The 27,099-nt window shown below is 39.0% G+C and overlaps 1 protein-coding gene across 3 annotated transcripts; it reads left to right on the top strand.

Moving 5' to 3' along the window:
• The first annotated feature begins 792 nt into the window (after positions 1 to 792).
• On the top strand, positions 793 to 27,077 carry LOC127799343 (cleavage stimulating factor 64). Of its 3 annotated transcripts, none has more exons than XM_052333288.1 (10): positions 793 to 1,017; positions 1,222 to 1,300; positions 3,866 to 4,040; positions 8,594 to 8,627; positions 8,743 to 8,969; positions 9,051 to 9,128; positions 18,327 to 18,362; positions 18,470 to 18,973; positions 19,500 to 19,661; positions 26,599 to 27,077. In XM_052333288.1, the coding sequence occupies exons 1-10, from the start codon at positions 987 to 989 to the stop codon at positions 26,725 to 26,727; spliced, it is 1,455 nt and encodes a 484-aa protein (XP_052189248.1). In that variant the 5' UTR covers positions 793 to 986; the 3' UTR covers positions 26,728 to 27,077. The 3 variants fall into 3 exon arrangements, with proteins under 3 accessions (XP_052189248.1, XP_052189249.1, XP_052189247.1); XM_052333289.1 differs by having other exon boundaries at positions 8,725 to 8,969; positions 18,470 to 18,904; XM_052333287.1 differs by having other exon boundaries at positions 8,725 to 8,969.
• Positions 27,078 to 27,099: the final 22 nt, after the last annotated feature.

Here is a 27,099-nt window from a genome sequence, read left to right as displayed (position 1 = left end):
TACTAGCGTGTAGTTTTTTTCTCCTACTTCTCCCTCCCTATCTTAGAAAAATGGGACATAACTGCCATTGTGTAGTTGTTTGACCCATGAGCCCTTATGGGTGGGTCTAACCCGGATTTGTGATCCCAATTCGAGTCCAAATTTCATACACAAAGGCAAAATCATGAGGTTGTTAAGAAATTTAATCTCACCTAAGTGGAAATTAAATAAAATTAAGATTAGCAATATTATATTTTAAATGTAAACTTATTGGGTAAATTATGTTAATAATCTCTAAACTTTGTATTGTGTAACAAATTAGTTATTGTATTTTAATTTTTGTTACCACAATTATTATATTTTAATTTTTATTAAAATTCAGTTTCTCTTTTCTTATTTTATCAAATTTTGTTAATAAAAAATGATGTGATATAAATTAATATAAACTTAAAAATCACTTAATATTAAAATTAAATTAAATCTCACAATCAATTGATTTTGGAGATTATATTAAGATATATCACTTTAATTTTTGTTAACATAATTTGATAAAAATTAAAGAAGAAACTGAATTTTTAACAAATATTAAAATTTAATGGTTCTAATAGTAAAAATTAAAATGCAGACTAGTTTATTATAAAATACAAAATTAATAAAATTTACCCTAAGCTTAGAGGGTTTCATCGAATATCTTGTGTGTGAACGTGAATTTTCATCGAACGTCGGTTAATTTCGGGTCGGATCAACTCTGGACCCGTTTGCAGTTCCAAAACAAGCTATCCGAAACCGTTACCAAAAACGGGTGAGGGGTGAGATGGTTTGGAATTTTGGTTCGGAACTGCCTCTGCTGGTCTGCGCATTTCCAAATCCCCTCCTCCCTATATACTCACAGTGAATCTCGGACGCGCCGTAGAATTGGGGACTGGAGAAGAAGAACGATAGCGATGCCGAGGAGGAAGAAGACGAAGATAAAGCTGGGCCAAAGCTTCGCCTTTTTCTCATGAACCATGGCCACTTCTCAGCACCGTTGCGTTTTCGGTTTGTCCACAACTCTGTCGCTTTCTGTTTAGATGTGATTAAGTTGAGCTCCGTTGGCCAGTGATAGAACTAGGGAAATTGCAAGAAAAAAGAATTCGGAGTTTCGATTTATTTTCTTATGTATCTGATGTGATATAAGAGTAATTAGCGATTGGATTTAGCCTTGGTTTTCTGACGTTCGTTTGGTTTAATTCGGTGACCCAGTTGGAAATATACCTTATGACGCCACCGAAGAGCAGCTTATACAAATTTGCGAGGAGGTTGGGCCTGTTGTATCCTTCAGGTGAAGTTTTTGCGAAGCTAACTATTAATTTGAACCCTAGAATTTGATCCCTTCAGTATCAGCACAGTTATTATAGCTCTGTCTGTTATGTGGGGGGGTCTGGAGGAGGGCTACTGGCAGATGTTAAAGTCGGTTAAGGAGGGTAGCTGATCATCTATCCCCATCAATCAATCGATTTTTGAATATTATTGCTAAGATTCCTGAAGTTATAGTAACAGTTACTTAAATTTGACAAGTTGGGAGTGGCATATACACTGGAGTTTAAGGGAAAATGGCACTCAAAGTAAGGGGTTCGTGGGTTGGGTGGGTTATTTGTGCAAGGATATATACTAAGGATGGGGCTGCTGTGCTAACTGGACCCTCCAGGCAGTTTTTGGAGAATATCTTTCCCGCATAAGATTAAGGCTCCAACTCACTGAAAACACAAAGGACCATTTTCCATTATCTGCTTTTTGTATGTATAGAATGTGCTTGGCTGTATAAGAAACTTTCTTCCTCTGTAAATGTTGTTGTGTGAATCAATGCATAAACGCTAGATGGGCAACAGCGTTTCCATTGTAGGTAGAGACATGCTTCAGTTGTCAAGTTTTTATATCCTTATTTTGCTAGTGCTAAACTATAAAGAACCGGCACTTCCTAGGGGTTGCTGTACCTGTGTTGCCGATCTCTGATACATATTGGACACACCCACACAGTGTGGCAAATAATTTCTTAAATTTTTTTAAGAGGAGGTGAAGGGGACAAGTGCATCCCTTATGAGGACACATTGAAGACTAAAAAGTAGGGGTTTTCTTTTGACTCTTCAGTTTTCCGACTTGGTAATTGCATGATTGTTTTCATTGCATGACTTCAGGATCTTGCTTTTGATTGCATGATTGCTCATTTTTTATACCCTTCATGCTTCTCTCCTCTAGCTCTTTAAACATCAACTGGATTGTGAGGGACAAAGACTGGAATTTTAGCTTATGAATTTTAATGCATATTTATAACTTTGGAATATAGTTTTGATACCTTGTTATGCTTTAAAAATATGAAAAATTGTTTTGTTAATTAATGTGTCTTGACCATGTTGTATCCTTCTTTTTTGAAAAATATCATGTCCCCATGTCTGTGACCATGCTACATAGGTGCTAAATAACCAAAAGCAAGATCCTGAAGTTGTGTGGCCAACAATAAGAATTCTTTAGTACCACCACGTATAACAATTCTGCAACTTTGCTGACATGAGCATCTAGTGGATACACCATAACAGATGCTTCACCATTTTCTTCATGAAGAAGGGGTACTCTGCTGACTAATTGATGCAGTCACCAATCAAGACCTGGTCCAAGTTCGACCCGACCAAACCAGAACAGTATCACTGGAATAGTAGCGCTGGAACAATATTTTAATACTTCTTAAGTTTTAGAATTCTACTTAATTTAGGATTCTACTTCATGTTTCTACTTGATTTAGGATTTTACTTCATGATTCTACTTGATTTAGGATTTTACTTCATGTTTCTACTTAATTTAGGATTCTACTTCATGTTGGATTAAGATTTTATTTTTATTAGGATTTTAGTTGGATTTTGTTTCCAAATGTTAGATGGATTTGGATTAGCCAAATACTATAAATATGCCTAGGATCTAGAGTTTGTAATCAAGTTTTTCTCAATCAAATTTCAACAACCTATTTGGGTTTTCTTAGCAAAACAGTCTTGTTTTTGCGTCTTCTTGAAAGCCAAGCTTCGACTATTGAAGTTTATTTTTTCAAAGGTTTATTTTGGTGTGTTTTTTTCACACACGCGCTACACGCTGCGTCACTAATAGTGTATGAGCTCAATATACCAGGGTCCTATTATATAATGGGTTTGGACAACAGTCTAGCAGATATAGTGTGACAGCTACTTCTCCATTATTTTCATGAAGAAGAGCACCCTGCTGACTTATAGTTTATGAGTTCAATATACCAGAACCTTGTTAGATAATGGGTCTGGTCAAATCAGACATCCTTTTATCTTTGGTAGGGCTCTATAAAAAGCATGATGTAGTCTGTAAGATTCAACCTAGCTTCCTTGGTTTTTTGTAGGCTCCAATTCTTTGCACCTACATGGGGTAAAGGGTTCAAAGGTAGGTATGAGCAGAAGCTTATAAGATTATAGCAATGCAAATGGCTATGATGGAGATGCGTTAATGACCTGATACACATCTGATTGCCAGTGGAGGCCTGTACTGCCTCACTGATCTAATAACTTGACAGCATTTTTCTCATTAGGAGATGCAGTAAGGGTTTTGAGTTCTGCAGCAGGATATTTTCTGATTTCTATCTTTGTGGGGATGGTCAATGGAAGTCCCCCATCTCTGTTATTTAACAGCCCCTTCCCTCAAAGCTATTTAGTCAACAAAATTAATTTGTTTCCTTCCATCTTGTGGTAGTGGAAAATGCCTGGTTATGTGACAACACATTTAGGGAATCCTTTTTTCTTTTTTGATTGGAAAGCATATATATTTTGTTTGTCTATTTCTATTTTCCTTTGCACGAGACTGATTTGCATGTATGATTGGCCCTCTTACTCTCATTCAGATTAGTTATTGATAGAGAATCTGGGAAACCAAAAGGTTATGGATTTTGTGAATACAAGGATGAAGAGACAGCTTTAAGTGCTCGTCGTAATCTTCAGGGGTATGAGATCAATGGCCGGCAATTACGAGTTGATTTTGCTGAAAATGACAAAAATTCTGACAGAAATCGTGAACAGGTAAAACATAATGATTTCTCGTAAGACAACAAATTTGTATTGTCATTATCACCACCATCACTATCATCACTGTTATCATATTCTAACCATGGTATAGATATCTTTTTGTTTACTTTAAATTGAGTACTTCCTTTTTATGGTTCTAAGATGGCAGATGAATTACAAATTAGTAACCCTAGATGTAACTTCTTCACTTCTATGATGTGGAAAATCTTGAGGTAGTTCTTTTGTGTCATCATTGTTTAGGTTATAGTCCCTGTATATCATTTTGTGTTGTATGAATCCAAATTCTAATTAGATAGTCCAAAATACCTAGTTTATGGTAGCAAAGTTTTCCACATATGGTTGAAGCTTCAGATTGTTGAGAACCAAATATAAAGCCCTTGACTGCCTTCATTTTCACGATAAATTTAGAAATTGCTCAGAGAGCTGCTAGTGCTCTCACCAAGATTTCTGACAGTTATGATTGTCTATTTTGCGGGGCACAACTGATTTCTCCTTATGAATTTATAACTGTTTTTCAGTATCTGAAATCTTTGTTGTTGCCTTTGAATTTGATACATTGATCATAACTGGATCTGGTTTCTAATGTGCTTGGTTGAGGGATTCACAATGTTGAGTCTATTTAGGGAACACGTTACCTAAACATGTGTACCTGCATAAGATTTAATATAGCAGTTTGCACCAAGTTAGGGAATTGATAACTGGATGGATGGTTTTGTTGGATTTCATGTAAGAGACATGGTTGATCACATGTTTCCATTATGGCCTGTGGAGAGACCGTACAAATTGTTCAGTGCTTATGGAGGTTTTTGGATGAATGAATAGGTTCTGGTATACCGCTTTGAAACTGCTTTACAGTTTGACCTGGACTTAAGGACTAGGTAATAACATTGAATTCACAGAAAAGTGATTTTTGTAACTGTTAATTCTTTTGCCTATATGAGATTCAATCTCGATCAAGTGATACAATGATGTTTTACCAGGACATTTGTTGGAGGTATAACGGATCATATTCCTTTCCTGGCTCGAGTTGTGTTACTGTAGTATCAATTTTATAGAATAAAAAAAAGTGAAAATTGCTAGGAATTGCCACAGGTTTGGCAGCACAAGCTTTTGAATCTTAAAAGAAAAGATGAAATAGCTGACCACAAATTCATGTTAAGTCATATCAATCTCCTCTTTCTCCAGGTTAATCCTCCCAATCTACCAAATGTGAAGAACTTTTCTAAACAGCTGCACACCTTCATTGAGGATTATATCTAATTTTGGGAGCTTTTGTTTGTGTAACAGATATTCCTTGCTTATTCTCACCCATTGATCCAAATCTCTTACAGTTTGTGGAGTTGATGTTTTGGTCCTAGGATAACTTGAAGCCTAATGGGGTCAACCCCTGAGAAATAATCTACTGCAACAAAAGCAAAAACTTGGGAAATAATTTTATCTATCAAATTGCTTATTGTATAGATGTTACTGTTTAAGCATGAATAAAATGTTGTTTATCCAAAGAGTAAGTAAACTGGCATACAACCTCACCTCTTGGTTTTGGGCTTTCTTTCTCTCAAAGCAATAATTTAAATGATTTATCTTCAGTTGTATTTTCCCTAGCCTTACTATTTGCCACCTTTCAATTTGATCTCCATGCATGGCTCCTTGAGGCCACTCCTATTTGCTACTCCACATGCATGCTATGCGTCCCCCATTGGCTCCTACATAATGATTGCAATAGTGCTGGTGCCTTCAACAACCTAGGCTCAGGCAAACTTAGGATCTTTTTTGTGTGGGACTTAATGGGTTTTGTGGAATGAAGATTGGAGTCAAGGGTTGTTCAAGATTGGAGTCGAGGGTTCTTCAAAGACAGATTCTTTATTTCTCATCTTGTATGGTTAGTAGAGAAAGAGAGTATACAAAAACAAAGAATAGCTGACAATTCTCCTCCATCCAGGTGTAGTCACCCTGCCAGGGAAGTTTCAGGCCATTATCCATGATCACACGTCTTAGATGCTCGCTCTTTGACCTGATAAGTCAGTTATAAATATGGTGTCTAGACCTCCAACTGCAACATACTTCTAAAGTTCTCAGCTACTCCAACTCAAATTCTCCACTACTGTTCTCTCTCTGGATTGCCTGACCTCTCTTCCTTCTTGACTTTGGCAATTCTGTGCAAACTCTTAGACCAAAAATTGCTGTGTAGAAAGAGTTGTTAGTGAAGCAAGGTCAAAACCACATGAGAATCTATATAAATGACTTGATACAAAAGATGGAGAAAGGGATATATATAAATTGGCTAAAACAAGAGAAAGAATAGCTAAAACAAGAGAAAGAAAAATAAGGGATCTAAACCAAGTAAAATGCATAAAAGATGAAAACCAAAATGTATTAGTGAATGAGGGTAAGATTAAGGAGAGATGGAAAAAGTATTTCACAAAATTATTCAATGATGGTGGGGACACAAGAGTTAGGTTGGGACATCTTAGTAACTTCGAAGGGAACGTGAGCTATACATTTTATCGATGCATAAGTTTAAATGAAATAAGACAAGCATTAAAAAAGATGAAAAATCATATGGCGGTGGGACCGGATAATATACCAATAGAAGCATGAAAATGCTTGGGAGAAGAGGGCATCTCCTGGCTAACGAAATTATTTAACGCGATCCTTAAATCAAAAAAGATGTCAGATGAGTGGAGGAAGAGTACTTTGGTTCTTATATATAAGAACAAAGGAGATATTTAAAACTGTGAAAATTATAGAAGAATTAGCAGAGGCTCAGAAAAGAAACAAATGTTTCGGAAAATCAGTTTGGTTTCATGCTTGGTAGGTCAACAATGGAAGCTATATACCTACTGAGGCTCCTAATAGAAAGGTATCGGGATCATCAGAAGGACCTGTATCTGGTGTTTATAGATTTAGAAAAGACTCATGATAGGGTCCCTAGAGAAGTATTATGGAGGGTTTTAGAGAAGAAAGGAGTCCGAACAGCCTATATACAAGCCCTATGACATGTATCACGGTGCAGAGACAAAGGTCAGAGCATGCGGAGGGAATACCGAATCGTTTAAAATTACAATGGGACTGCATCAAGGTTCTGCACTAAGTCCATACTTATTTGCTTTAGTAATGGATGAACTCACTAAACACATTTAGACAGATGTGCTATGGTGTATGCTATTTGCAGATGACATAGTGTTGGTGGATGAAACAAAAGAGGGAGTGAACACTAAACTTGAGTTGTGGAGAAATAATTTAGAATCTAAGGGATTTAAATTAAGTAGAAGGAAAAATAGAATATATGGAATGTAAATTTAGTAAGAATACAAGAGTGGAGAATGTTATAATAAAATTGGAAGATCAAATCTTATAAAGAAAAGACCATTTTTGATATTTGGGATCAGTGATTCAAAAAGATGAAGAAATTCACGAGGATGTCATGCATTAAATTAAGGCAGGTTGGCTAAAATGGGGAAATGCATCGAGGGTGTTATATGATGGTAAAATCCCATTAAAATTGAAAGGAAAATTTTATAGGACAGCTATAAGACCAGTCTTGTTGTATGGCTCAGAATGTTGGGTAGTCAAATACTAACATGAGCAAAAGACGAGCGTAGCGGAGATTATGATGCTAAAATGGATCTGTGGCCATACAAGAAAAGATAAAATTAGAAATGAGGTTATTTGTAATAAGCTAGGAGTAGTGGCAATCGAGGAGAAGATGAGAGAGACTAGACTAAGATAGTTTGGTCATGTGAGAAGAAGACCAAGAGATGCTCCTGTGAGGAGAGTTGATGAAATGGAACAATTAGTCAAAAAAAGAGGTAGAGGCAGACCCAAGAAAATTTTGAGAGAGACATTAGAGTTTGATATGAAGTGTATGGGCCTAAATGAAGATATAACAAAAAACATAAATACATGGAAGTCTAGAATTCATGTAGCCGATCCCACATAGTGGGATAAAGACTATATATGTTGTTGTTGTAGTGAGAATATTTAGTAAAATTGCTGTGTAATTACTAGAGGCGGTCAAATGCCCTTAGCTATATCAATTCCCTTGCTCATGAAATGAAACAAATTAATGTAAAGTTTTATAAATTTTTAGTTTTCTGTATTATTGTATTATTATTTTTTATTTTTCTTTAAAGGAAATTGTTAAATCTTGAATTAAGTGAAGGGAAATACTTTTGCTGCATTTTAAATTTTAAATTCAAAAACTTATGAACTTCAAACTTAATTTTTCCTGCACATTTTGGACCTTTAGCAACATTGTAGTTTATTTGTGTTGTAATTCTCTTAAGATGGTAAGCTTGATCAACAAATTACTCCAACTTCCTTACTTGTAGTCTCCAAACCTAAGTTACCAGTTATCTTTAGCAAATTGATGCTAATAAAAGGAGAGGCACAATTTGGAAGTATCTTCTTTGTGGAAATTTTTATAGTGCTTGGTCTTTGATGTTATATACTCTTTGGCATGTTCTGAATTGGGACATTGAGTAATAAGAGGTATCAACTGCCATATGCTATTGGGAATTTAGTAGAGAACTGGTGCATTTTTGCAGGGTCGTGCTGGGCCTGGGATGGTGGCAAATGCTGGTTGGTTCCCTTTCTTCTCCTGAGCAATGTTTTGATTTTCTCTTTTGTATTAATATGGTCTAGAATTATTTTTCTTTTCCTTGCGGATATAATACAGACCTGCAGAAACAATTAGGTGGTCCAGCAATTATTGGGGATTCTGGTTTCGACCAGCCAATTGGTCTCCAAGTAGCTATGGCCGCTGCATCTGTGATGGCAGGAACACTTGGAGGTGTTCAGGTTAGTAGGGAGTTGAGTCAAAATGGTTTGCAGGGTCAGCCCGGACTTTTCAGTGATCCTTTAACCCTTCATCTGGCCAAAATGTCAAGAAACCAGCTAAATGAGGTCATGTCTGAGCTCAAGGTTAGCATTTCACGAGTATCCAAAGCTGCCTTTAAGAATAATTCACATTATATGGAATAGTTATTTCCATTTTGATGACAGGTAATAGCTACACAAAATAAGGAACAAGCTCGTCAGTTATTGCTTGCATGCCCGCAGTTGCCTAAAGCTCTTTTCCAGGTTATTATCTGCCGTTTGATGTTTTCTCAAATTTGAATAGGGAGGCTTTTTTGTCACACTAAAATTTACACATCACAAGTCTTCAATAAGGGAACTTTCTATATGTTAAGCCCATGCCTTTGAACATATTATGTGCTTGCTTATGAGATGGGTGGTCTCCTACAACATGTAAGGGATGGTATGGAGTTCTTGGTGTTGAAGTTTCCATTTGACAACTGGTATTAATTATTCATATAGAAAGTTTCCTGTTCCAGTTAATTTCTGTATGTGATGTCTGGATCTTAGTAAGAATATATTTTATTAAAATACAAAAGAGATATTTGAAAATGAAGCCTTTTGTAATGAGGTTCTGCTTGATGAGGTTGGTGAAGAATTATGGGTATCAAATTTCATTTCTATATAAGCCAAATATTGTGTGGCTTTTTTTAGCAAGAAAGGAAGAAATCAAGACAGATCTAAATGAGCCAAACCTTGCTCATTTTTCAGCAGCATCTTGTCCAAACCTGGTAGGGGTATATATGGATTATGAGTTCATAATAAAAGCAAAGCACTGATGGCAACTCGTGTCAGAAATCATAGATTAGCATGGGAACTTGTTAAATGTCATCTCCTTATGCTTTTTAGTTTGGGATTTTTACAAAAATGGTTAATTACCAAAAAAGATTCAACTTCACTCAAGTTTTCAATTTTGGGCTCAACTTCTAATTTTTTCAGTATTTGTATTGAACTTTCAATTGATTTCAATTATGGACTCCTGATGTTGCATCTTAGGTAGGAGAGAGATGGATGATGTGGCATCTTAGTAAGAGAGAGAAGGGGAAACAGATTGGTAGAGAGAGAGAGAGAGAGAGATTGGCTATGGTCACTGGGTTTCTCCTCTGGAGACACTGTCTTCTGCATCAGCTGCCCCATCTTCTATGTCTCTCCCCCTCTTTGTCTTTCTTGGTGCTCCAGAATCGGTTTCCTCTCTCCTCCCCCTCTTAAATTTTCTCACTGTCAGGAAGGGCCACCGTCCGAACAACAGGGGGCTTTCTCCTACCAAGATGGGCTGATCCCATTTAAACAGCAACATCGCTGGTTCTCTACATAAAAAGCAGCAGCAGCAGCATGGGCTTCTTGCAATGTTGCTGTGGTCTTCTTCAATCCCACTACCAGTGTTACAGAGATTGCCAATTTAATCTTCCAATTGTCAAACACCCTGTTTTCAAAATATATGTGTGTGTGTGCATACAGAAACTGGTGGCAATATAGAGAGAAAGTAAAGATGGCTATTTCAATGGTGGCAGCTTTGTCTCCTTAGCTCTATCTGGGCATGAGACTGCAACTTTTGCAGCCCAAAATTCCATGTTCTGTTTCTTCCTCTTCTTCTTCCTTTGCCTTAGTTTCCAATGAATTCAATCTTTGAACCTACTGGACAACACTGATTGGAGAAATCAACCAAAAGCTAGGTTAAGCCATATATGGTGCAGTATCCGCAATGGATCTACAAGGCCATGTGTTATTCTGTTCTTGCCAAAGGGTGCGAAACACGCCCCTCCGGTCATGTGCATTGCCACCTCAGAGCTCTTCACCTGCTACCAGCTTGCTGCCTTGCCCACCACTCATGCCCTCAAAAGTGTCAGTTTAAGAACCCTTTCTGTTTTGATTTCACTTTTCACTGTGCTTGAGTTTAAATTGGTTTGAAATGAAATCCCTATCGAAGTGATTGACCCACTTAATTAAGAAGTAAAGCAATCAATTTTTATGGACACCTGAGAAAGACAGATGGGTGGGGGGGGGGGGGGGCTGATGGCGAAAGATGCCGTTGCTGGAGAAGAAATCTAGTAACCATTGATCTATCTACCTATCTACATACCTACATATCTATCTATCTATCTATTCTGGTTTCCCTTTGTTGAGTTATATGGTTATATTTATATAATATACCTAGGGTTAATCTTATGTTGGAGCCCTTGGTCCGTTGTATTTTGTATATATATAGGTGTATAGTCTATATCAATTATCTTCATTCATCACCATCTCATGAAACTTCTTCATATGAAGATGGTGTTGAAACTTCATTTCATTTTTACTCCGCTAGGGGATGTTATCCACTGTCGGTCCCAAGCTCGGGATAAAGGAGGAGGGTTGCGTCAGGTAGCCGACAATTAGCGTAAAATCTAGTCGGATCCAAATATGAATTCTAGACAAATTATCTATTGGTGTGTAACCCACATAAAAGTCTAGAATTCATGTAGCCGACCCCACATAGTGGGATGAAGGCTGGATATGTTATTGTTGTTGTATAGGTGTATAGTCTATGAGTTTAATATATTTGATATAGATATTAAAAGTTAGGGTTTTCTTCCTAAGTTTCGCATGGTATCAGAGCCAAAATACAAACCCTAGCCACCACCATACAAACTCGCGTTGCCGCCCATATCATCGACGACCACCGTCGGTCGCGTCGCCACCGACAGTTGCAACTTGCCGTGCGACTGTCGTCGTCGCCCACTGCGTTCCCGCCGCTCGCGCTACTGGTCTACAGCGGTTCTTCACCGTCTGACCACCGATCACGTGCACAGCCACAACTGTTGTGTTCGCTGGCCTCCGATTTATCGACCCCCGGAGGCCCATCGCCGTTGCCGTCCCCACACGTCGTCTCTCTCGCACTATTCACGGAGACGTTTTTGCTCCAATCTCTTTCTCCAGTGCTCCGATCGCAACCCCGTCTTCACCATTGGACTTGCCTCTTTCAGTCCATTCCAATCCCGGTGGTTTCATCGCCATCCGTTGCCATGCATCGTTGTTGGTCATCGGCATCCGTTGTCTGCCGTCGCTCCAACGCGCCTCCACGCTTCATTCTTTGTGTTGGATCATCCAACCTTTCTTTTTGACTTATTTAACCCCTTTTGTTTCAGATCTGTTGATCTTGTAGGGCTCATTTTTGTCCAACATTGCTGGTACCAGTAAATCTAGCTCATTCTCTGGTATTTCGCTCCCTCTCCAGCCATTGCTACTGAGAAGTTGATAGACAGTTCCAATTATATCTCTTGGTCCAAGGCAGTTGAACTATGGTGTATGGGTCAAGGTTTACAGGATCATCTAACTATCAAGGCCGAGAATGTGACCACAAATAAAACTAAGTGGCAGAGAGCTGATGCTCTGTTGTGCAGTCTCCTGTGGCAGTCAATTGATTTTTCTTTTCATCTGATCTATACTAACTATACCACGTGCTGTGAATTGTGGGCTTAGGCCAAGGCATTATACACTAATGACATTCAACGCCTGTATTCAATGGTGTTTAATTTGCTCAGTTTACGACAGCAGGGTTTGACTCTTCCTGATTTTCTTGGTCGGATGACCTCTATTAAAGCTGAATTTAACTCCTTGTTACTTGCTGGTAAGATTGCTGTAGAGGATCTAGCTCAGCGGGATAAGTTCTTCATGGTGTATACTTTTGCTGCCATTGGTCTTGAGCTTGCTCTTGTTTGTGATCAGATTCTTGCTAGTCCTACTGTACCTACTATGGATGAAGTGTATTCTTGTCTTCTTCGAGTTTCATCTGTTCCTACAGTGCCTCCCTTTTCTGCAAGTGATTATTCAGTTATGGCTTCACAGGTTCAGAGTAGTAGCGAACAGGGAGGAGATCGTGGTAATCGGGGCAAACACTCCAAGTGTAACTATTGTCACAAGTGGGGGCATACTAAGGAACAATGTTATAAGTTGCATGGCCGCCCTCCTCATGTTAATGTTGCTCATGCTGATGGTTCTTGATCTGAGTCATTTGATGGTCATCCGCTGCAATATGTCCTTCTCATTGGGGCTGACTATGATGAGTATCTCAAGTATAAGACGTCCCAACAATCCTCATCCACAGTTGCTTCTATCGCCCACTCTGGTGATTCTATTGCTTGTCTCGCTCAATCATCCTCTTTAGGACCATGAGTCTTGGACTCAGGTGCTTCTAACCATATCTCTGGTAATCCCCATTTGTTCTCTCATTTTACTAATTCTATTTCTTTACCTTCTGTAACATTAGCCAATGGGTCTAAAGCAGTTGCTAATGCTGTTGGCACTGCCAAACCCTTACCTTCTCCCCTTACCTTTTCTGCCTTTAGATTTTGTTCTTTATCTTCCTCATTGTCCCTTTAATCTTGTCTCTGTTAGTAAACTTACGCGTGCCTTAAATTGTTCTATCACATTTGATGATCATTCTGTTACCATCTAGGATCGCAGTATGGGACATATGATTGGTGTCGGATGTGAGTCGCAGGGTCTCTATTATCTTAACCTTCCTGCATCTCCTATTGCTTGCTTGGTGACTGAGTTTCCTGCTCTTCTCTACAATTGTTTGAGATATCCTAGTTTGGCTAAGTTTCAGAAGATGGTCCCCAGTTTGTCTAGTTTGTTGTCTTTTCATTGTGAGTCTTGTCAACTTGGAAAACAGTCTCGCACTTCTTTTCCAAAGCATGTCAATTATCGGGTTGTGTCCCCGTTTGCTTTAGTTCATTCCGATGTCTGGGGTCCTAGTCATGTCGTGTCTGTTTTGGGTTTTTAATATTTTGTAACGTTTATCGACGATTATTCTCGTTGCACATGGTTATATTTAATGAAAAATCGTTTTGAGTTATTTTCAATTTTTGAATCCTTTTATGCTGAAATCAAAACGCAATTTCATAACTCCGTTCAAGTATTGCGTAGTGACAATGTCCCTGAGTATTTTTCTATTTCCTTTACTACCTTTATGTCTTCTCAGGGGATCTTGTATCAGTCGCCTTGTGCATATACACCACAACAGAATGGGGTTGCTGAGCATAAAAATAGACATTTGATTGAAACTGCTCGCACTCTTCTTCTACATCATCATGTCCCCTTTCGCTTTTGGGCTGAAGCTGTCCTCGTTGCTTGCTATCTCATTAACAGGATGCCCTCCTCGGTTCTTCAACACCAGATTCCTCAATCTCTCTTGTTTCCTGATCAACCATTATAAATTCTTCCTCCCTGTGTCTTTGGTTGCACTTACTTTGTCCATAACCTGTCTCCAAGTCAAGATAAATTGTCTGCTCGGTCCATCAAGTGCATTTTTCTTGGTTACTCTCCCCTTCAGAAGGGTTATCGGTGTTATTCTCCTGACATCCGTTGTTATTTTCTTTCGGCGGATGTTACCTTTTTTGAGTCATCTCTTTTCTACTCTTCGCCTCATTTCGAGTGTCAACCCATTTCTGAGGCAATCCCTCTTCCCGCAAGTCCTCCTGCTCCTATTCTCCCTATTCTTTCTTCTACCCCATTGTAGGTTTATCATCGGCGTCATCAACCTCGGTCTCCTCTCGGTGGAGATATTGTTCCTGCACCTTTTCCAGTGTCTCCTACTACTTCAGCGACTCCTGCTGCCTCACATCCTGCTCTAGTCTCTCCATTTGCTGCGGTCCTGTCTTTTAAGGATCTGCTTCCTATTGCCCTTCGGAAAGGTACCCGTTCTTCTCGCAATCCTCACCTTATTTATAATTTTTTTAGCTATCACCATCTCTCGTCTCCTTTTTGTGCTTTTATGTCTTCCTTATCCTCTGTTTCAGTATCTAAGATTGTTAGTGAGGCACTTTCTGATTCGGGGTGGCGACAAGCAATGGTAGATGAGATGATTGCTTTGCATTCCAATGGTATTTGGGATTTGGTTTCTTTACCCCTAGGGAAATCTCTTGTCGGGTGTTGATGGATCTATACTGTCAAGGTGGGTCCTGATGGGCAGGTTGATCGCCTTAAGGCCCGTTTGGTTGCCAAGGGGTATACTCAGGTTTATGGTCTTGACTATGGTGACACTTTTTTCCCTGTTTCTAAGATGTCCTCTGTGCTTTTGTTTCTCTCTATAGCAGCTATGCGCCACTGACCGTTGTATCAGCTGGACATTAAGAATGTCTTTTTACATGGTGAGCTTCAGGAGGAGATTTATATGGAGCAACCTCCTGAGTTTGTTGCTCAGGAGGAGTCTAGGCTGGTTTGTAAACTCCGTCGCTTACTATATGGGTTGAAGCAGTCTCTTCGAGCCTAGTTTGGTCGTTTCAGTATTGTCATTCAAGACTTGTATGACTCGTAGTGAGTCTGATCATTCGATTTTTTATAAACACACATCACAGGGGAGGTGTATGTACTTGGTTGTCTATGTGGATGATTTTGTTATTACAGGTGATGATCAGGATGGTATTGTTCAGTTGAAGAAACATCTTTTTCATTATTTTCAGACTAAGGACTTGTGGTTACTTAAATACTTTCTTGGTATAGAAGTTGCTCAATCCAGTTCTAGTATTGTTATCTCTCAATGAAAGTATGTGTTAGACATTTTGGAAGAAACTAGGATGCTTGATTGTAAACCTATAGATTCTCCTATGGATCTTAATATAAAGCTCTTACCAGGATAGGGGGAGCCTCTTGCTAATCCTGGGAGATACTGCAGGCTAGTCAGAAAACTTAATTATTTCACTATCACTCGCCCGGATATTTCTTTCTCAATCAGTGTTGTCAGTCAATTTTTACAGTCTCCTTGCGATAGCCATTGGGATGCGGTAGTCTGGATTCTCAGGTATATTAAGGGAGTTAAGGTAGAGGATTATTGTATGAGGACAGAGGTCATTCTCAAGTATTCGGATATTCTAATACTGATTGGGTAGATTCTCGAGATAGATTGTCACTTCATCCGAGAGAAGATTTTATCTGACTGTATTACTATAGATTTTGTCAATTCCAATAATTAGTTAGCAGATGTTTTCACTAAATCTCTCAGGGGTTCTTGAATTGAGTATATTTGTAGCAAGCTTAGTGCATATGATATATATGCTCCAGCTTGAGGAGGAGTGTTGAATTATATAGTTATATTTATATAGTACACCTAGGGTTAATCTTATGTTAGAGCCCGTGGTCCATGGCTCGTATTTTGTATATATATAGGTGTATAGTCTATGAGTTTAATATATTGTATATACATATTAAAAGATAGGGTTATCTTCCTAAGTTTCACACCCTTTCTCTCTCTTACTGAGGGATGTCACATCATCCATCTCCTCTCATACTAAGATGCCACATCATCATTTTTAACAATAAAAATAGGCGGTAACTAATCCGTAATTAAAATCAATTGAACGCTCAACATTTATTTGAAAAAAATTAGAAGTTGGGTCCAAAACTGAAAACTGCTGTAGTTGGGTCTTCTTTTTGGTAAATGACCTTTATAGAAACATTCATGAGGTTTGCCATAATATTCATTTTCCATTAAACTTACTGTTAACCTTACAGAAACCTATTGGAACCATTTTTAACCTAATAGAGACCTACCTAAGGTCTAAATTTTCATGCCGGAAAATTCCATAAAAATAGTTGATACACTTTCCAATGGGAAAGAAAGTGTTGGTAAAGTTGCAAGTCTAAGAAAAATCATTTGAGAGGTTTTAGATATAAAAAAGTCAACTATAGGAGGGGACAGTTTTAGATACTTAAAAATTGCTCAAATAATTTTTTTCTTTAGACTTGCGACTTTTCCCACACTTATCTACTTTTCCCACACTTATCTCTACCTTTGGGAAGTGTGTTGACTATTTTTACAGAATTTTCCTCCACAAAGATCTAGACCTGAAATTGGTCTTTGTTAGGTTAAAAATGGTTTTAAGTATGTTTTTGTAAGGTTAACAGTAAGATAAATGGAAAGTGAATATTATGCCAAACCTCAGGTAGGTTTGTAATTGTCCCTCTTTTAGTTTCAATATTAATTGTGGACAATGTTCTCCATCCAACCCCGTCTGTAGAAAAGGAACTATATGGTCCACTGTGTGACAGGACTAAACATTTAGTGATGCCAAAAGTGGAGGAAAAAGCTCAGGTGGATGTAAGCATTTCTGCAACATTTGAATGCGTAGGAAAAATGCTTTCATCATTGTTCTTATATTGCTTCTAGGCCCATTCCTGTTGTTACGTTAGACATGCTTATCTATCTTGGGTTTCTTTCCTGGTCATTAAAATTTTCTTGTTCCTGGCCTTCTGGTGAAAATAATTAACAGAATTAGAAGGCATATCCGGCCTTTTGTTGACCAACTTACAATGGTATTTTCCTTGTTCCATACAATGGGAGTCATTTGAGTTCTCTCTCCACTTCACTTCTCCAGTTTATTCTGCTTTATTGGTGGTGTCATCATGTGACATTATGGAGAAGTGGTGCCTTGGTGTGTTATTTGCAGATGATATTATTTTTGGTGGATAAGAAACCAAAGCCATGAATAATGAGCGTGAGTTGTAGAGGCACACCTTGAACTTTTGGAACTTAAAGGCTTAAGGTTGAGCATGTTGAAATGCGAATATATGAAATGTAAGTTACAGTTTAAATAGAAGTATAATAATGTGGTGAGATTTAAAGATCAAGTTATTCTAAGATAATATCAATTCAAATATCTAAAATCAATTGTTCAAAAAGACAGATTTTAAGGATGTTAATCACAAACTCAAAATAGGACAGTTAATGTAAAAAAAGTGCTTTCAGCAATTTATACAATTTTAAATAGTTTAAAACTAGAAGAGAAAATTTTTATTGGACAAGTATAAGACTAGCTCTGTTGTGTGACATGAAATGTTGGGTAGTGTTGGGAACCAATTATATAATAAGTTGAGAATGTTATGGTAGGTGTATAACTATGCAAGAAAAGACAAAAATTAGGAATGGGGTTATTTGTAACAAGTGGCATAAATTGAAAATTTGATGAGCTAGATTTTTTTAAAATAGTTTGGATATGTTAGAAGAAGACCAACATATGCACTTGTGAGATGAGCAGTTGGAAATTAAGAAATTTGTTGTAAAAGAGGTAGAGGAAGACAAAATATTTTGGTGGGGAACTCTTAGATGGTAACCTTACAGGAGATAGGGTTAGATAGAGATGATTGGTAAACTAGAGTCCATGTAACTGACGATGCCTAGTGGGATTAAGGCTTAGTGTTTTTGGTTGTCATCACATTACCTGCATTTGGAAGTATGAAGTGATACTCTCCTTCAATTATCCTGACATATTGTGAACTTTATTTGGAACTTTATTGAATTTTTAAGTTCAATGTTTTCTGGCTGGCCAAGGTCTATAGTTTCTACAGCTTAATTTTCTTGTACCTTCATTCCTTATTCATTGTGATTTACTTATGACCACCTCATCTGCAACAACTTACTTTTTTTTATTCCTACTCTAATTTCAGGCAGAGATCATGCTAGGAATCGTTACCTCAAAAATGGTTTGTTTAGTTGCCTCAAAAAGATTGTACTGAACTACTGTTTTTCATTTACTAATGGTTGACATTGTCTGACATGAAGACATTTTACTTGTGTTCAAATTTTCCAGTTGCAGACATCAAATATTCGGCAGGTTTCTGGTCTGCCAGGGCAACCTCTATCACAGGATGGGCAACAGAGTCAGCAACCATCAGGTCCAAATTTTCCTGGACTACCTCCTCTTGCACAAAACAGGATGCAGATTGGGGTGATGCCCAGAGTACAAGAAGCCCAACCATCTTCTGTGCATATGAAATCTTTGACTCATCAGCCTCAAAGTCAACTTCCACAGCCAGCCCAGAACCAAATTTTGGAACAACACCCAGTGCCTGGTCAATCTGGAATTTCAACAGGTCCATCAATGCGCCCAGCCCTGAGTGATATGCATCTGAGACAACTTATGCCGGGGGCAACTTCATCTTCTATGAAACAGCAAATACAATTGCCTTTCTTTCAACAACGAGGACAGGTCGGAGCTGCTAATATAGGGCATAACGGTCAGCAGGTTACCCCAAATGCTCTTTTTCAGCCTCCCCTTTCTACTCGTCCTCCATTACCAGATCAGAACTTTCAGGTGCAGACTTCTCATGTCAATAGTGGCCTCATTAGGAATGAAAAATACAAGTAGCTGCAGTTGAAGCTATGCTTGGAATTCCTAAATAATCTATAAAATTTAGATTCTGTATATCTTCTACTAGAAGAGTACTCTTGCAAGCATGGCTTGCCATTGCCCATAGGTTACAATAGACACTGTTGATTGACTTTTTTCAATTTTCCCCAGACAAATATTCTTGCATTCATAACTTTGAAATTGATCTTACATTGGAATTTGGGATTCAAAGCAATATGAGCATGTTAAGGTAGATAAGAATGTGTAGTCCATTCTTTACAGGATTGAGATAAGTTGAAATGCATGCTTATGGTTTTTATGGTCATCATTGTTTCTTCTACTTTTGCAGCAACAATGTGCAACACCCCCCCCCCCCCCGCCCGGGCGGGAAAAAAATAAATAAATAAATTAAAGGCTAGAGGTACTTCAAGTATGTTGGTTAATTTGATTGCTGAACTAATTTTCTGTTTTCCTTCTTTTTTAACAACAGTCTGGTGCCTCACCATCGGGTATTCCTCCTATGATAAACAAGGATGTTGTAAATGTGCCAATTTCTGTATCCAGACAATCCCAGGTCTCCAATATTGCCTCATCTGTGCACCAAATTCCCCAAGCAGAAGTGGCTCGAAACTCTCAGAAGCAAGTTCCTCAGGTTCAGTTCTTTCCATTCTGACATTGGTAGTTGATGCCCATTTAATTTAACCTGACTCATAAACTCACTATTCATTTTGTTTGTGTTCCGACAATAACAAAATGGTCATCCCCATTAAACTTCTTGTTGCTAATTCCCAGGGGCCTGATGAATGTTCAAAGTGGTGATACTGTAATTGCAAAGTTTTTACTGCCTTGACACTCACTTCGTTTGACTGGAAGATTAAATCCTTCAACATGTTCACAACATTACTTCACCCTGTTGGAATGGAGAATTAAGTAACATCTTCTGTGTTTAATAACATGATAACGGATTTCCTGGTTAACCTTAGTGGACACATTGTTGATATTGCATGGCTATTGAACCGTATGGTAATGAGAAGAGCTGCATGAGATAGCTGTCAGGTTCTGATTCTGACAAGAGGAATTCTCCCTTAATCAATGGAGAATTGAGAATTCTTAGAGAGAAGAGAAGAAATAGAGAGAGAAGAACTAATAGAATAGAGAGAGAGAGAGAGGCGGGAATGATTCAATTGTATTCACCGATGCCTCAATTACCGATCCTGAAAGGATTGGAGCCAAAATTCAAATCATACACCTTCTACACACTACTACATAACTGTCTCCTTTTCCCTTATTACAATAGGGCCCCTTGATTCAATTCATATTACCCCTGCTCGCCTATTGGCTTTCCCGCCTTTTACCCGGTTACATGATAATTACCCCCCGCTTGAAACCTTGCTTGTCCCCAAGAAGGTTAGAGTAAGCATACTGCCTTGGGAAATTGTTTTAGGAGATCAGGTAAGTATTCCCATGTATTATTTTTTGGGTGTAGATTAGACCAACGGACTAGCACTTGTGTGATTGGTGCTCCCTATTTGTATATGACCTGCTTACCCATAATGACTATAGGCTCAACTTCTTGTTGAACTCCTTGGGATGTCGGGGGTAGAGTAGAGCTCACTGAGTTGTTTCTGGTAGAGTACTTGAGTAGGGACACATGAAACACTGGATGGATGTTGGATCCTTCTAGAAGTTGTAGTCTATAGGTAGCCTTTCCTACTTGAGCTGTTACTTCATAGGACCATAGAATTTGGGCTGAGCTTAGTAACTCGTGTTGGGGATAAAGTCTTAAATTGAGCTTGCCTTAACTTCAGATACACCTTGTCTCCCACTGAGAATGCCCTTTCACTTCTCCTTTTGTTTGCAAATTGTTTCATCCGGTTCTGTGCGTTGGCTAACTCCTCCTTTAAAGTAAGCATCACTTGTTGCCTCTGATGCAAGTAGGTATCCACATATGTTGTTTCCCTTCCTATTGGTAATAATGTGGGTTTGTACCCATATAGGGCCTCGAATGAGGTCATCTTTAGGGCAGTATGGTGGTTGAAATTGTACCACCATTGGGCAAAGGGTAGCCATTTTTGCCACCTAGTTGGATGCACAAAACACATACACCTCAAATATGTTTCCAAGCATTGATTCACTCGCTCAATCTACTCATTTGTCTCCGAATGGTAGTCTAAGGACACGTGCAAGTGTGTTCCCAAGGACTTTATTAACTCCTTCCACAATAAACTTGTAAAAATTTTGTTTCTGTCTGAGACAATCGTTTGGGGCATCCTATGCAACTTCCCCACTTGGTCTAAAAATACTGTAGCCACCTCTTGGGCTGTGAAGGGGGTCAAGCTGAGAAAATGGGCATACCTTGTCGATCTATCAACCACCATTAGGATACAATCCCTTCCCTCGAACTTAGGCAAGCCTTCCACAAAATCCATATTGATGTGGGTCCACGCCTGTTTTGGTATGGGTAATGGTTGCAATAGGCTAGGAGGGTGTATATTCTCATGCTTACATCTGTTGCAGACATCACATGTCATAACATATTCCGTAACTGTCTTCTTCAACTTAGGCCAATAGAAAAGCTGTTTAATTCTGCAATAGGTGTTTTGTACCCTAGAATGTCCCCCAATTGGGGAATCGTGTAAGGCTTGCAATATCCTTTTCTTGATGGAGTCACTATCCCCGATCACCAACCTCTCTTTATACCTGATCAAACCATTGCCAAGTGTGTATCCTTGTCTGCTAGAGGGATCAAGAATTAACTACTCCATGAGCTCCTTAGTCCATTCTCCCTTGTCACAACTGGATGACACCTCTAGGTACCAATTTAGAGTGAGAGATGATGGTTGCGGATGTCCCTTCCGCAAAACATCGTGAGAGGGTGTCACTTGCCTCGTTTGTGTCTCTTCTTGTATTGGATCACATAATCAAGTCCCATTAATTTTGACATATCTTTCCTCTGTAGATGAGTGTAAAGTTTCTGCTGCAGTAGGAACTTTAAGCTCTCATGATCCATTCTTATGATGAATTTTCCCCCTTCTAAGTAATGTCTCCATTTCTTCATGGCTATAAGAACAACCAATAACTCCTTATCATACACACTGAGACCCAAATGTTTAGGAACCAAAGTTTGGCTAATGAAGGCTAGAGGTCTGTCTCCTTGCATCAATATTGCCCCTACCCCATTATTGCAAGCATCAGTCTCTAACACAAACAGTTGATTAAAGTCTGGGAGACTTAGTGTAGGAACCTCACTCATAGCTTTTTTAAGTAGCTTGAAGGATTCCTTTGCATCTTTACTCCAATGGAACCCTTCTTTCTTTAATAGTTTTGTCATTATAATGCCATAGTTCTTTCCAAATCTTCGATAGTAACCTGGGAGACCTAGAAATCCCCTCAGGGCTCTCACATTAGCAGGTCGGGGCCATGCAGTCATTGTTGCGATCTTATTGGGATCTGTGCTCACTCCTGTCCCTGATATTATATGGCTCTGGTACTCCACTTGGGTCTGTGCAAATGCACATTTAGATTTCTTGATGAACAACTTGTTGAGCCTAAGGACTTGTTTAGACTTCTTGATGAACAACTTGTTGAGCTTAAGGACTTGTAATGTGGTTCTTAAGTGCTCTAAATGTTGGGAGAAAGTAGGATTGTAAACCAGGGTGTCATCAAAGAATACCAATATAAATTGGTGGAGGTATGGTTCAACTATTTGATTCATTAGGGTTTGAAAGGTTGCTAGGGTGTTGGTCAAATCGAAGGGCATTTTTTGAATGCTGTTTTGTGAATGTCTTTAGGATGCGTGCGTATCTGATGATATCTCAAACGTAGGTCAAGTTTGGTGAATACTATGGCTCCATGTAATTCATCCAATAGATCTTTGATGATAGGTATGAGAAATTTGTTCTTGATAGTGAGGGAATTGAGTGGGCAGTAATTGACACAAAAACGCCAACTTCCATCTTTCTTTTTGACAAGGAGTAAAGGAGAGGCTTATGGGCTTAGGCTTTGTCTGATGATGAACGTTTGTAACATGTCCTTGATCATCTTTTCTATTTTGGTCTTTTGTTTTGGTGGGTATCGATAAGAACGTAGGCTAACAAGTTCTGTGTTTGGTTTGAGGTTGATGGTGTGATCTAGGGGTCCTTTTGGTAGTAGAGCCTTAGGTTCCTCAAACAAGTCCCCAAACTCAACTAGGAGTGAATCAAGAGAGTCTAGTTGGTTTACCTCCCAAGGAGTTGGGGCAGTGCCCTTAGTGATCAACTTTAGTTCTCCTCCTCTACCTGAATCTTCTTCCTCTTGCTCTAGTGCATGTATAGAAAATAATTGGGCTACATGTAACCACTTGTTTTTGAAAATTTTCTATAGCTTCTTTCCTGTGATCAACACACATTCCTATTTTTGCACTGCCTATAATAGTCATCCTTCTACCCTCCTTTTCAAATGTTACTTCCATCTTGTTGAAATCAAAGCAAATGGGGCTTATCTCTTTCATTCAATTCACTTCGAGGACAATGTCACATCCTCCCAATTTTAGTAGTCGTAAGTCAGCTTCAAACTCTTCTCCTTGCATCTGCCAACGAAGCCCCATGCAAGCTGATTTCCATAACACCTTTTGTCCATTAACTATAGTGACTGACAAGGGATGAGTTCCCGTGAGGCTGCACTTCAGCTTCTTAACAGTTCCTTCATCTAGGAAACTGTGGGTACTTCCACTATCGATTAGTATCATCAAACTACTGTCCCAAGCCCTTCCTTCCACCTTTATGATCTTACTGTGAGTTAGCCCCCTTAACACATGTAATGAGACCTCCACCTTCTTTTCCTCTTCTTTATCCCCCCTAACTGTCTTCCTCTTCTCCTTCTTTTTCCTCCTCCTCATTTCCCTCTAGTAATAGTAGCTGACGTTTGCATTGGTGCTCCGGGGAGTATTTGTCTTCGCAACGGAAGCATATTCCAACAACTTATTGGCCATCTGTTGTGTAGGTGTTGAGAGAGTCAATCTCTTACCCCCTTGACCAATTTGCCACTATCTCTAGTCAACCCCTTGTTCCCCTGTTATACTGATCCAATTTGCAACTCTTTCCCTGTCCATCTTTACTTCTTCATGAGTGCCTCCACGGTTAGCTCTTGTAACTTTGCACACTCCGCAACTTGCTTGATGGTTTTAGGTTGAAATATCTTGACTATAGAACGTAACTCCTTGTTCAAGCCTCTAATGAAGTTTGATACGAAATAACTTTCTGTAAGGGTGGGACTCAAAATCAACATTAGAGCTTTCAACTCCTTGAATTTTTGTTGATAGATCTAGACCGTTCCCTCCTTTCTCAATTTGTTAAATTCCTCCACAACATCCAACATTCTCCTTTCCCCAAAACGATCGCAGAGATCCTCAACGAACTCTGCCTATGAGCAATTCTCCTTCACCCTACTCCATCCCTGAAACCATGCGTCTCTCGCTTTATTCAAATAGGCAGCTGTCAATGTCACTTTCTGTTGTTCAACCACATTGTAGCGGCTAAACATACGTTCACAACGCCTCACCCACCATCTTGGATTATGGACGTTGAATAAGGGAATCTCCATCTTCGGCATTGGAAATCCGATCTGGTTAGAACCAATCACACTCCCATGCCTCCTTCCTCCTTCATTCTCCCCTACTCCTTGAGGTTCCACCTCAATTTCAGTCGATCCCTCGGATCGGTGATTCACTCCATGACCAAGTAATATTGGATTAGATCTCTCCCTAGGAGGGAATTCAAAAAAGAGTCTTACCTGTGTTTGGCTGGTGAACATCATCATAAACTGTTGCATTTGATCCCTTAGGATTTGACCTTGCTCCCTCATTTGATCTTGTAGCCTCGCATTCTTTTCCCTGCTTTCTTCACGCCACCTATTCATCGCACTTTTAATCTTGCCTTCCACCATCGAATTCTCAAGTGTTCCCATCTAGATCTACATGTTTGCTACCGTCGGCAACATCTATTGAAGCTATGCCTCCATCTTATTCATCCTCGTTTCATCAGCCATGGTTAAATCAGGAGGATCTTGTCTTGCGCTCGGGACCTTGCTTTGATACCAGTTTGTCAGAATTTGATTCTGACAAGGGGAATTCTGCCTAATCAATGGAGAATTGAGAATTCCAAGAGAGGAGAATAAATAGAGAGAGAGAGAACGAGAGAGAGGCGGGAATGATTCAATTGTATTCACTGATGCCTCAATTAGTTGAGGGGTTTGGCTTATATATCAATTTTGAAAGGACTGGCACTAAAATTCAAATTATACATCTTCTACACATAACTGTCTCTTTTTCCCTTATTACAATAGGGCCCCCTTATTCAAATCATATTACCCCTTCTTGCCTATTGACTTTCCTGCCTTTTACCCGGTTACATGACAATAGCATATGTTGAATAGAGGCTTTAAAGCAAGAGATAATTGTAATTCTTTTATTTGTTACAGGCGTTGACCTATATTGGCTTGGATGTCAAGCATAAGGGCCTGACAACAAGTTCAAATATCCTTGCCTAGAGTTTATATGACTAAAGCATTCCAATGGATTGGAAATTTGAGAATTGTGGGAAGAAAGAAAGCCTTCACACGACGAATTTAGAAGAAAGTCTCAAATCCATCAAAAAGTAAAGATTGATCACTAAGCAAGGAATGCTGTCGTATCCTTGTTTTCCAAAGCAAATGCCAAGGAATTCAGAAACCATATTGGACTTCTTCCCTGCACCGGGCACTATGAAGTGGCTGATGACTCTGACATAATGATACAACTACCTTTGTAATGTGGTCCATGTATACATTAATTATCATAAGCTAGGATTGCTGGACCCATCCACCTTGAATTCCCTTCAGCCTATAATAGGACTCTGGCAAACGTCAGATTCACAGTTTTAGTGCCATTGTATTACCTAGCTTTTCCCTGGTTGTGCGTGTTGCTGCTGTGCTGGTGCTAGAAAAGTTTTTTGAAAAAGAAAATTATTCCCGGTCGCAACCAGGCATCCATTCTTATGTTGAAAACCATCAACAGTTTTGAGGTTTCATATGCTTTGCTGGGTTGTTCAAGCCTTTCTCTTCTTCTCTCTGTGAGTGCCCCTTCTTGTTCAGATAAAGATAATAGTTAGGTTATTCACAGTCTATATGAAGTTAGGATAGATCTCACACCAATGTTAATAATACTGTTTATGTGCTTCACTTTGTTCTTGCTGCAATGCAGAATTTTGAAGCGTACATTCTTACCGGGTTAATTATATCTTATCACAGCACGTACCTTGTTGAAATGATTCTGGATATGAATCTCAAGAATTCCTTGCATTTTGCCAAACGTACAGGAGCCAGCTCGTATCATGTTTGTACATATAAGATACTCTGCAGCGCTCGTTCTTATGTTATTCCGCTAGGTCCATGCCTTAATTTCTGATAGATTAATTTTGGTAATCAGTCTGGTAGACAACTTAAGACTTATGATTGTTATTGTTGTTGTTGTAGGATGGTAGACAGGAATTGTTGTCGATCAAACAATGATCTTAATTCCCTTTATCCTCGACCTTTATTTTGTTTGCCTTTTTCTTTTTTGATCTCTTTTGCAGGTGCAGCTTCCTCCCGAGATGGAGTCTGCCCTACTGCAACAAGTGCTGAGCCTCACACCAGAGCAGCTGAGTTCCCTGCCACCCGACCAGCAGCAGCAAGTCATTCAGCTCCAACGGATGCTGCGGTGAGAGCTCAGTTACAGCCACTTGCGTGAGGGGATCCATGCGACCTGTTCCTAGTAGCGCAGGCTCGCCCTTTCTTCTCTCAAAGTTGCCGGAACAGAGGACTGGCATCGCTCCAATCGGCTCCAAATAGTCCTAAAACGATTGTTTGCAGAGTTGGAGGATTTTAGCTGCACGAGGGGTCATGCGGCCTGTGTAAGGGTTACAGTGATTATTAGCAAAATTAGTCCAATCCTGAGAGAAATTTTGGGACTTTGTTCTCATGATGTCTAGATATAGAATTCTTTTGACCAACAGCTATACACATTTAAAACACGGTTACAATAAACGAAATTAACAGTTAAATTATTTGGTTATGCCTTCGTTCTGCTTTCAGGA

This window comes from Diospyros lotus, chromosome 4 (assembly GCF_014633365.1).
Source record: "Diospyros lotus cultivar Yz01 chromosome 4, ASM1463336v1, whole genome shotgun sequence".
NCBI lineage: Eukaryota > Viridiplantae > Streptophyta > Magnoliopsida > Ericales > Ebenaceae > Diospyros > Diospyros lotus.
The sequence above is the reverse complement of the archived record's forward strand: the minus strand, read 5'-3'. Positions and strand labels throughout refer to the sequence as shown.